Raw genomic sequence first — 12,641 nt, forward strand, 5'->3', positions numbered from 1 at the left:
ATGCACAATGACAGTAAAAGGAGGTTTAAGAACACTGCACCATGTCCAAGAAAGGTTCATCAATTGTAGGCAAAAATGATCAGTGGCTGTGTTCAACAAATCATTAATAAGCAAAAAAAGTAACACAAAATGATGGGCAGTGGGAGACGGACAGATTAATGCCAACATCGTGCACATTCCCCATAAATTCACTCGCAAGAGGTCTAGTACTTACAATAACCTTGGCAACGGAGGACAGAATCTAGTAAGCCATCCAGATAAGCTGGCCAAGAGCGCCCCTCTTTTCTGTTGGAGTTCGGTGCAGAGTCCCGCAATTTAATCTGCTTCGACAGATGCAGACACACAGCGGCCAAGGCCCCCTGTAAAAAAATGCAGGCAGCAAGATTAAGAAACAATTTCACCAAGTGTAGATTAGCCTTCCAGATACAAAGAAGTGAAATTCCAGTGTGGTTCTGCAGATTTGGTGAATGGGGCTGGTCTTAAAGCCAGCGTATGACCCTGAATATTCTGCTCTATGTACCAGGCATACTCCAGTGTCTCCAAATGCACAGGTCAATTAAAAAAGGTTCAGAGATAAGACTCAAAAGCAGACTAGAAGCGGCCTCCACACAGCAGGGTGATTATTTTGGCTGCAGTTGCAACATGGCTGAGGAACACTCATACAAGACCTAGATGTAAAACCACAGGCATGATGCCCCAATTCTACACAAACAAACCAAAATGGAGCTGCTGAGCCAGCTACAGGTATAGTCTCGTTATTTACAGATGGCTGCCTAAGATCAGAATATGGCTGTAAACATGGGACTTTCAACAAAAAATACAGATTAGCATTAACAACCGTGCATTTAGGAAATCCTTTTATAATTTAAGAGAGAGAGGTGGTTAGGCCACTGTGTGCAGCTTTGGCAAAAGGAATGAGACTACCTGCTGCATAAAGAAGTTACCCTCAACATTTTAAGCTGTTCAGAATATACCATCTAAACGGTTTGCAGCCTTATGGAACTAACATCTGCACCTAAGATATTTTAATGTCGAAATTCACATGCAGCGTGCATGCATGGATCACCCGGAACAAAATGTGGGTAGGACAAGAATGTTGCCTTACACTGACCTTTGCACATCACCTAATCACACATGAACATAACGGTTCACTGCAAAATCACCAAAGTTGGTCTCCCATCACTGCCAGAATTGGATTAAACACCTGAACAAAAAGCTGCTTTTGCCACTATGCTCATTTCTACATAACAGTAATGCCCAGTTTACACTGTGTTCCGTTTGCCTCTGTGTCTTGTATGCCCAGGTCTAACTATTAAACACATTTCACGCTGCCCTCACATTGCCCTTTAGAAGTTGCTCACACAGCACAGGGTGAAACAAAAACAGCACAAGGAAATAGTACTCAGTCTACTTTGCTATAATGAACTCGATGGACCCTGTGTATTTTTTTTTGAACAAGCACTTTCAAACCTCGGGAGTAGTCTCGAGACCTGTTCTACTTTGGCAGTTCTTTTTTTCTCTGAAGAGGTTATCGGCAAATCCATTGAGCGCCTGAAGTCAGCATCCCCCTCTGATCTTGTTACCCGAATGATCCTGAAAGATATTTCCTCTGGAATGCTACCTTGCATCTGCAAAGCAGTCAATGTCTCTTGTCAGAGAGGCGATATTCCGACTGAGCTAAAACAAGCGACTGTTATCCCACTGCTTAAAGCGCCTTCCCTTGACTTCCCTCTAGCTTCCGGCCCATCTATCTCCTACCTTTCTTCATGAAGTTATTGGAAGCACTGGTGTCTCCCCTTCTGTCCTTTTCTTGAGTCTTCTGGATTATTTGACACATTCCAGTCAGATTTCTAGCCTGGCCAGGGCACGGAGTGTCTCCTGGTCTCAGTTATGGACAACATGACCAGACTGGTTGATAAAAGCGGTGTCGGGCCCTGATATTAGATCTGTCTGCAGCCTTTGACACAGTCGATCATCCTACCCTGCAGTCCCAGCTATCTTCTGCCTGCCTGGAGGGTACTGTCCTAGTTTATGTCCTTCCTGGATGACTGGCTAAACAATCTCTTTGCATCCATTCTTCTCTTCCCCCTCTTCACTCTCCTGTGGTGTTCCGCAGAGTTTCGCCTTGTCCCCGATACTTTAACATCTATATTTAGCCTCTTCTGGGGCTCATTCGCTCATACGGCCTCAGGTGCTATTCATATGCTGATGACTCACAGATCCTGGTCCGTTTAGACCTTCACCATGCAGAGATGTCGTCGTGCCTGTGCTAGTGCTTGGGAGCCGTAGGGGTCTGGACGAACCAGAAATGGCTGAAGCTCAATGGGGACAAGACAGGTTTTGGTTGTGGGTGCACCGGCGGGGTCGTCACTCTGGGTGCCTGTTTTTTTGGCCATCGTCGATGGGCAACCTCCCTACTCCAGCTTCTGTAGTGAAAATTCAGGGGGTGACTTTCTGCCACTCGGTCCATGACTCAGCAAGTGGCAGCAGTTTGTAAATCGTGGCATTTCCAATTTAGGATTTTGAACAAAGTACTCCCTTTCGTTCCTTCCCATCTTTGTCCCCCAGTGGTAGCTGCCCTTATTCTTAGGCAAATAAGACTATTGCAACTCACTCCATCTAGCCCAGCCACAGGGTGCGATTGAGCAAATACAGCGGCTGCAAAACCTGGCAGCATGGGTGGCCACTGGCTCCCCCTTTGGAGCCCATATCACCCCCACCCTTCACCCTATACAAGAAATTATTATACTGCTGTAAGGGCCAACAGCACGGCTGTAGTCACTACACAGGATCGTAGGTACTCCATTTTCCCATGCATTTGGAAAGTTGAGCCTCAATAATGCCGATTACCAATATACTCAATGGGCCTTAGGGGCAAAAGGTTGCAAGCTACTAGCCACCCAAGGAGAGAGAAAAAAAATAAAAAAATGTCCACCTCAAATCTTTACACACAGTACACCATTTCTTACTCGCCTAAAGTCAAATATCAATAGCCAATGGCTAGCTAGTGGCAATTGCACATTTTGCACCCTGTGGTAGGCGATTTACGTCTGTTCATTTTCTGCTGCAAGCACACTTAACTCACTTGCAGCTCACTCTTCATGATGTGGCTATTATTTGGTCTTTTTCAGTGCAGTGTACCTGGATTTTTAAAATTACATATAATAGACTGTAAACTGGGAACAGACCGACTATTAAAATGGGACGATGCAGGTGATTTCATTGCTGGGTATTTCTGCGATTTTGCAAACTCGGAGTATACAGCAGTTAATCTGGTCCAGAAATTGCTAAGAGTATCCAGAATGTGTGTACGATAGGAAACGTGAAAACACTTTTTGTAAAATGTGCAATATATTGGCATAGTGCAAACTAGGAACATACTGGGATTTTCAAAACGTATGTATTTTAGTATAATCCAGATTTGAGATAAGGAATTTGCAAATTAGGAATATACTGAAATTATTTAAACAGCAACATTGTGTAAAATAGAATGTGTGCTTGTTGAATCTAAAATTATGACAAAACTGCAGTTTTGTCAACAAGGAATTTAGAGTGAGCAAATTGGGGTACATACAAATTTAACAGACTGGGTATACAGTGGTTGGTTGCTAATCTAAACACATACTGTTATCATGTAAACACGATATACCGATACTGACGTTGCATACGTTGGAGTAGACAAGAGCATACCGAGATTTGGAAACCAAGAAGAGGATTGTCAAATAGGATGTTTTTTGGGATTGTGCAGCAGTTGCAAATATACTAAGAATGTGCAACTGGTAGTAGACTGGATTTGTCATTGTTGAAACTCTGTATATATACTGGAATGAACAAACAAAATGCAAATCTGCCCAGAATGTGCAAACTAGAAGTGTCAAAACTCGTATTCTGGCATTGCCACGACTGGAAATACACTGGGACTATGTAAACAGAGCTATCAGTGTACAAGGATTCAGTGTACAAGGATTCAGCACAAAAGGTTTAGTAGACTAGAAATTCACAAATGAAAATGTACTGGGATTGTGCAACCTGAGGATACTGTGTGGAATATTCGTTCTCTCTAAACATAAAAGAAGTGCAAGACAAAGTAAATGATGTATTAAAGTAATGCAATGTCTATGTGATCCAAGGGCCCTCCTCGGCTCTCCGTTTTGCCAATATTACATTAAGAACCTTCTTGGTTGATTTGTTATAATATCGCACACTTAGCAGAATAAAGAGAATCTAGGTGCATGTGGTACAACCTTCCACCTTCTGATTAAATTCAAAAACAAAAGCGCCCATTACTGAAAAGGGAGGGTTTTCAGGGCTTTCCTAATAGCCAGACGAGAGGTCTACTAGCACAGTGACAATACGAGGGAGTTCCACAGCTGCAGCCCATACAGGAAAACGTCTGCCCCCTCTGGGCACAGAACAGGTGGAAGGAATAGTCAAGGGGTACCGATTGGCTGATCAGCGAATACGAGTCGGCCAATAATGAGAAATGTTAACCAAATAAGGGGGTGCAATGCACTTAAACACCAAACACAGGATTTTAAAATCTATTCTCTAACAGATAACCAGTGCAGAGCTATTCAGGCTCCATCGACAGGCAATTTTAGGAAGCTTCTGGATAAGTCTAATGGATGCATTTATGTAATCTATTAAGTTACTTTGCAGGAATACCGGCTAGCAATCAGTTTGTGTAGTGCAGTCTGGAATTAACAAGGGATACCACTACAACAGCATGACCCCGATGGACTATACAGAAGGGTGTGCCAGAGCAAACGAAAAAAAAGAAAAAAAAAAAAAACAGGACAGTTCTACAATTGCTCCAACCTGATGTTCACAGCCCAAATTCGACTGCCATGCATCCTACATTCTTGACCTTAGCTGCAAAAGTCATAGGGAGACCAAAAAGACATGAACATAAATCAATGTAGTAGGGGTGGGCGATATTGACCAAAAGTCAAATCTCTATTTTTGGGCTTAATGGCGATATACAATATATATCTTGATATACAAACAAACAGAAGATTGTTATATTTTATATATCCTTTGTGAAAGGTGCAGTGAGCTAAAACATGTGCCTGCGGTCTGAGTAGGTACATTCCCACAGAACAGGTTATGCCGTGTTCTTTCCTGCAGGGGGGCGCCCTGACCTCTTTAAAAAGGAACATAGGGTTGGTCACCTTAAGCTACCTAGGGTTATCCAGACGTGGACCGCTTGCGCACTGTGCTCAGAAAGGCACAGCTCCACCTCACTGATGGCGCACGACTAGGCCGAAACACGTGTCTGGGGTTGCTGCTGGTACTCTTGTTCAAAGGAGGATTGCCATAGCATTTCGGTGCTGTACTGCTAGAGTGGGTGGGACAAAGTGATATGCAAATGGGTATTCCTTCTTTGTGAAAGGTACAGTGAGCTAAAACATGTGCCTGCAGTTTGAGTGGGTACATTTGCACAGCACAGGTGATCATGCAGTGTTCTTTCTTGCAGAGGGGCACCCTGTCCACTTTGTGAACATATGTATATATCTCGATGTTCAGGATATTGTTTCCTATATAGATTCTGAAAATATATCCATATGCTCCCAAAACTCGATATATCGCCTAGACCTACAATGTTGACTCCCCAATGAGGCGTTTAGGTCCAAGCAAGATAAGCTGTCTTGTTTGGGTTTAGTTGGAGCTTATTGGTAGTCGGAACACTGACCAACTTCAGCAGTGCATGTACTATATTGTACAGTGACTACCAACTTACTGACCTGAATATTTATTTTGGTGTCATCTGCATATAGTAGCAGATTGTATTTCGTATAAATTGCCGTAAGAGATTTCATATAGGTATTAAGTAACAATGGGGATAGGGAAGAACCTTGAGGAACTCCACAGGATACTGGAATATTATTGGAGATATAGCTTCCTGTTTTAACACACTACAAGCAGCTATCCGGGAATGGAAGGTTTTCACAGCAGATTTCATAGTTTTTATTTTTTAACAGATTGACAAAAATATACGTGGGGGTCGTTTTGGTCTAATAATTAATGAAGGGTTGCTGCATATATTTGCAGGCAAATCATATAGATCTGGCAAACTATTTTTGGAAACACTGGCAACCTCTGCCAATCTATCATGCATAGTGCCTGAATCTACAGTATCAAACGCAGCTGAAGTTAAACATAATCAGCAGCATCAATTCACCTTCATCTGAATTGTTTAATAGGTCATTCCACACCGAGATCAGTGCAGTCTCTGTCCCGTGAAGGGGACAAAATCTGGAATGTAAAGAATGCAGGATTTGTGATTTATCCATATGCGCTTGAAGTTGAAGTGTAACTACTTTCTCCAATATCTTTGCTGGCCAGGGCAAACCAGCTACATGTCAGTAGTTCGGTAAGCATTTTGGGGCCAAAGAGGTGTTTTTTTTATTAGCAGGGGAGTTACCGTTGAGAGCTACAACTTTGTATTTATTTATTATTTGTATCGCGCACAAAACCCCCGAGGTAAATGGGCGCTTCAGAAATTTAGTGGTTACATACAGAGAAGTGCAATAAAGTCATGTACAGTCAAATATGAAAAACAGAGGGACTCTGGTTATAGGTGGGTGCGGTATGAGGGCGTGAACAGATTAGCAAATCATAAATCTTAACAGACAGAAGATTGGTAAGTCATAAATCAGCAGGGTATGTTTACATGGTGAGGACTCTAGGGGAGGGACTTGTTGCTCAGCCAATTTTTTATATTGGCTTTAAAGGTGAGGAAGGAAGGTTCCTGTCTGAAGGGGATGGGAATGGAGTTCCAGCATTTGGCAGCTTGGACATAGGAAGCTGGCTCCTCTGGCTGTTTTTAGATTAAATCTCAGTACTATCAGGTTGTGAGAATGAGATGATCGGGTAGTGATTGTAGGTTGAGGTTTATAGAATTTGTCCGCCAGGTATTTTGGGGCTGAGTTTGTGAGGCATTTGTACGTGATGGCCAAGGTGAGTAGTGTGATTCTGTCACGCATGGGTAGCCAGTTGGCATTCCGTCTATGAGAGGAGATGGCAGGATGTGGGCAGATTAAGTACCTGGAGTTGATTTAGGATGTGTTCAGAAGAGCCCAAGAAGAGTGTTGCAATAATCAAGTTTAGATAGAGCGAGTGCTGTAGCCAGTGTTAGGCAGCTACTTGTGGAAAGGTGAGCTTTGCAACTATAGATCCGTTTGTTGGTATAACCCGTGGATGAAGCCACGCTGTTTACCGTTTCTTTGAGGGAGAGTTGATTTGAGGCATTTTATTTCTTTGGGAATGTTGATAGTATTGCCGTCAATGACAAAAGATGAGTATGTGGTGTTGAGTTTATTCAAGCGAGCCAGAGTCCCCACGATCATCAACTCTGTCTTGTCGTCATTTAGGCAAAGACTGTTCAAAGCCATCCAGGCCTGGATTTCGAGGTAGATGGTGTTTAGCAGCCAGTGAGGCGGATGAGACCTTGTGTCATCTACATAGTTTGTGTACATGACACCCAAGTTGTCCAGTCAGTCGAAGAGTAGCTTCGTAAATATATTGTAGAGTGTGGCTGACACACAGGATCCCCGTGGGACGCCACAGAGTATTGATGTGAATGGTACAAGACCTTGTTCTTATGATGAATTTACAAATGTGGGTATAAATGCTGGGAGGTAGGTTGCGTGCTTCCCGATACACGCTGGAATAGTAACAAATGCATTATGGGTTTCAGTTGCTGCGTCAGCTTGGTAATGGCGTCAGTAGTTATTTTAAAATAAAATCAAAAACATTTGTTGAAATACAGAATAGCAGCCACTTGGACCCCCACAATGAGGATGGACCCTAGGACGTGGGCAAAGAGAAGCCGCTAATTAAACACAGCCAGGGGTCAGCATGCTCAGCTCAATGCAGAGGCAAGAAAACTTAGGCAGGCTTTGTGTTCATTGTACATATGCACCAAACTCCTGACCACTTTGTCTAATCCTTAGTTCTCAGCCTACTCTACCTCGAGAGTTTGGTTTGAGCCAAGTGTAAAAGCCTTTGCTAATTCGCCCGGGCCACTCATCAATGTAAAAGGCAGATGATGCAGGCAATGAGTCCCAAGTTCCAAATTGGGATGGTGCACATTGCAGCAGAGAGGCATGGTCAATGCATAGGAGGGACCGGGACACTTCTGAATTATACTAATGACAGGGCAATGATGCTGGTCATAGGACAAGTTAATCCCACCAGTCCAGGAGAAGAAGGCAGAGAGACTAGGGTCAAGAAGGTTGCAAGAGACGGACAGTTTGCTTTAGTGATGCATGTTCCTGTAGCAGCAGCCCATTAGTAGGTCTCAGTGATTCCTTCCATCCACAGATATTTGGCTCCAGCAGGATACCTCCAGATTCCCTCAACTTTTCCCAAATTCAGGTTGGATTGCCCCAGCCCTCCAATCGGAGGGATCTGCTACATTCAAAAAGTGAAGGGCTGCCCAATATTGGACAGGCAGCATCACCCAGCACTAGACATTCATTGACAAAAGTGTAATGGGGACCAGACCATCCACATTTCAGCCACTTCCAAGTTCGTCACAAAAAGCACTGATCGGGAGTCCAGAGCAGGACCCCGTAAAAGAGCATACACTTCTTTGGAGTTTTCCAACATGGGAGACCAGGAAGATGACCAAAAAGCAAGAAGGCCAAAGTGACAGAATTTACACAAGTCATTTGCAGTATATGTTTTTTAAAACTGCATTAAGTGGTACAATTCTATGGTGCAGGTAGTACACCGCAAAAAGTAATGAAAAATAGGGCACTGCCACCAGCCTGTCTTTGGTATATCTGAAAAGGCGCCAAAAATGGGTCCAGACCAAAAAAAACTAACTGTCCCTTTGGTACTTCCAAGAAGGTGCCGTTTGTTACAAATGGACAAAAAAACAGAAGTGTTAATGGGAAAACCAGACCCCCTGCAATGCAGCCTTAGGCACTGACCAGTGCCCCCAAAACCTGTATTGAGCAGTTGAGTTAGGCTAAAAGGTCCTCACCCGCACCAAGTCAGCAGGAAGAAAAATAATCAAAAAGCTAGCAGCAAGTTTATGGAATCCCAAATAGGGTCAAGCGATTTCCCCCCCCCCCCCCCAAACTGGAATGCAGCCCCTACAAACAGCAATGAACTTTAATGCTTTTATCTTTACCAAAGCCAATGACTTTTGAATTTGAAAAATGCACACTTCAGAAAATTGTTAATGAAAGACTCTGTGATTCTTTATAGTTAAACAGCTATGTGCGGCATAGAATTCGTGACAAAACATTTCAACAATGTTTGTACTTGGACAAAAGCGTGCTTCATAAATTTCCTGAAAAGGACTTTAAAGATTGAAAACTGCCCACTTCATACAAACACTTACTTCCAGAGACTTATATTTAGATAATTGCGAATTTCAACATGTACATTGGATTCCAAAATTCCCCTATTCATTCTCTCTAAGGCAGTGTTGTGCCTTGGCCTGACTTTTCTAAAGTTCTAATGATTCAGTCTTTGCATATGAAATAATAATCCGTCCCAGCACTCGCCATTCTGTTTTTCTCTCATACGGTATTCCCGATTTTCTGTGTTTGCCCAAAGTGTTGTAAGCTTTCAAATTTTCCAAGTGAATCACTAGACCACAATATCACTTATTTTCTTCACAATGTTTCTTCTGATTTGGCCTGGCCTTTTTTTAGCGTTAAAACCAGCGTACGTTTGTCTGGAGGGGTTATAAACTGCATCTAGCAGTGTAAATTATCCTGGCCATTCCAAGGGTAATGAATTTATTTGTTTAAGTCTTTCAATGCGCAACTATGTCCTACAGTTGCCCGCACTAGTCAGTCGACCCTTTTACTTTTTCACCCTACTCCAGTCCCCTCGGCCCTTGGACATTCTGCTTTCATTTGTTTCTTTGTTTAAAGGGTCGAGTTCCCCATTGGTTGTTCAGCATCTCTCGGCTGGTTCACTTCGTAACCCTTACTCCTTTTCCCATACTAATGTACCTGATTTTTCACCAACTAGGATCTGCAGTCTTTTTGTTCTCCACTGGTTGCTCTCCTACTCGCTGCTCTCTGCCTGCTGCTTCCACTGCACCGAATCCTTGAAGTTGGTTGGTCAGTTACATTTATCTGCAGTCTGCCAGTGAGTCTTTCCCTCGCCTGTGGCCGTCTACGTAATGCTGCCACAGTCGTTGATAACTTGGGTGTATGGTACGATCGTCAAATTAGGAATATACTACGATTGTGTTAGCAGGAATTGACCAGTCCTCTACTCAGGGTACAGACGTACATTCCTAAAAGTAAGCAGATGGCAATCATTACGTCCTTCGCACACTTTGATGTAGTTGAGCAATCAAGGCCAGCACTGGGGAGGGGAGGGGAGGGCAGGATACCACAATAACAAAGGTCTGGAATCAGTGTAGAACATATCGCCCCCCCAAAGATGAATTAGATGCGGACAAGACTAGAGCATACGTACATATCTGGCTTCGTCAACCCCCCCACCTGGGGCATTCTCCTGTGGCTTCACAGCTAAATAGGCAAAGTCTAGCAGGGGTGTAGTGCCATTTATGGAGTACCTTCAATTGAATGAGCTGGAACCTGGCGTTCAGGGATAGCTCCTTTGTGAGTGTGCACATCTCCCACTACATGTTATCAAGAGATTTCAGTTCCCATGTCCTTGGCCCATTTGGTGTGGATGTTGGGTACACAGCTCGGCATTAGACTTAGCACTCGTTTATATAGCATAGCTACTATTTGCCCATTGCCCCCTGCTCCAACTACGTACGCTAAACAGGGTCCACCGGTGGTTCCTCAGGATATACAGACCAGTGGGTTTGAAAGGCCGAATGCAGCCTGTAATAGCATCAATGTTTTTATGGTATGTATTGGAGATTGCATCGCTGATCTTAATGATCTGTCAGTGTACATGTCAACCAGTGTAGTATATTGGAGTCGTGCCCACTTTAGCCATACCGTTGAACCCTTAGTCGGTGGCAAAGTGTGACGATTCCAGAGGAGGGTAAGGGGGATTCTGCCTGTGGTAGGGGCTGCTGTACTTGCAGTAGCTGGAATAGTTTTTTGCACACGATCACGGTATTCCTAACTGGGTCAAATAGGCATTCAATCGAGCACAATGAGGCTAGTAGCAATGACCGAATATCTTCCTTCCCTAGCACCTTTTTCTCCATCTGTAAATGTGGTAGCATGGTGTCAGCCGTATGCAAAAAGGCCGCCTATTGGGTTTATGCTACTGTACAATACAGTTTAAAGTTTGGGACCATAAATCCTCCTTGTTCACAGGATTTAGTGAGCTCTGACTAGTAATGCCGACTGCTCCAGAATGCCACATTAACTTCAATAACAATGAATTCTAATCCTTAAAGAAGGAACTGCCTGGCCAGATGGGGATATTAGAAAATAGATACAATAACTTTAGGAGCACTACCATTTTCAGGAGTGAGATTTTGCCCACGACTGTAAGGGAGTGGCTTCCATCTATGTATTTTGCACAATAGCAGTTCGAGACTTCATACTTTTAAGGACACACTTGTGTTGGAAAGCTTAATACCCAGGTAGGATATACCAGCTGGGCCCAGGTAAAGTCATTTGCTTCAAGGGGCTTAGATGCACTTGCCATCAGGGTAAAGTTCAGACTTGGATTGGTTTATGATCACACCTGAAAGTACGCCAAAGTCAGATACGTCTTGCAAAATCAGGCCGAGATTCTCTTGTGAGTTCCCGAAATATAATAGAACATAATCAGCGTAGAGATAACATTTTCGGCATCCAACCTTTCCTAATATGTTTAAGTCTGATCATGTCGGCAAGTGATATGATAGGTTATTTAGAATGCGCTTAATACCCAGAGGTTTTTAAGTGGTTCAATAATTATCAAACAATAATGGGGAAGAGTCCCTCCCTATCCAGATTGGTTCTGATAGTTCTCCATTTGTGCAAACCCTTGCCACCGGGGAGGTATTTAGCAACAGCACATATCAAATGAACCAAGGCCAAAACCCACAGTTAGCAAAGGACATTGTATAGCGTTGTGCATTTAATGTGGCTATCCCCAGCTTTGGAATTCCATGCCACTAACACTCCGAGCAGACCAATCATACCAGAATTTTAGATCCAACTGCATTAATTGGCTTAAGTCTACTGACCACTAAGGCCCGTCATACTTACCAGTTCTTACTCATCAACATAAGCTGCAGCTATTATGTCTAGACTTCCTGTTCCCACTTGATCTCGTAACTCTTATTGCTGCTTATTTACTACCCTCCACCTGTCTCTTCCCCCTACCTGCCCCGTGACATCTGCCTTTACGCCATTCACTCTTGCAGCATGTCCCAATTTGCAAAGGCCAGGCACCCCAGCTCGAGAATGGAATAATCCTCTACTTGTCTCCCCCATCATCTGCCCTGTGACATCTATCTTTGCTCCTGCACCACCACCTGTCAGGGTTACCCTTTCCTGATTCTGTGCTCCACTTCTGACTGCATCTATTGTTGTAACCCTAGCTGTGAATTTTTTTTTTGTTTAATAACATTGGATTGTATTTATTGCTGCAATCTAAGCTGTGAACTCTTAACATTGCTGCACCCTGTTACCCTTGGTGCGCAATACAAAAACAAAATTGCTTCAACATCTGGGTCTGTGCCATTA

At 43.4% G+C, this 12,641-nt stretch overlaps 1 protein-coding gene across 1 annotated transcript in view; it reads right to left on the bottom strand.

The window, feature by feature from the left end:
* The window catches only part of DELE1 (DAP3 binding cell death enhancer 1), a 339,909-nt gene that overhangs the window by 206,751 nt on the left and 120,517 nt on the right, over nt 1-12,641 (bottom strand). The window contains exon 4 of the mRNA XM_069654111.1: nt 215-359. Coding sequence (XP_069510212.1) covers nt 215-359 — 145 coding nt within the window. The remainder of the gene's footprint in view (nt 1-214; nt 360-12,641) is intronic.

This window comes from Ambystoma mexicanum, chromosome 3q, assembly GCF_040938575.1.
Source record: "Ambystoma mexicanum isolate Mex_15411 chromosome 3q, UKY_AmexF1_1, whole genome shotgun sequence".
Classification (NCBI taxonomy): Eukaryota; Metazoa; Chordata; class Amphibia; order Caudata; family Ambystomatidae; genus Ambystoma; species Ambystoma mexicanum.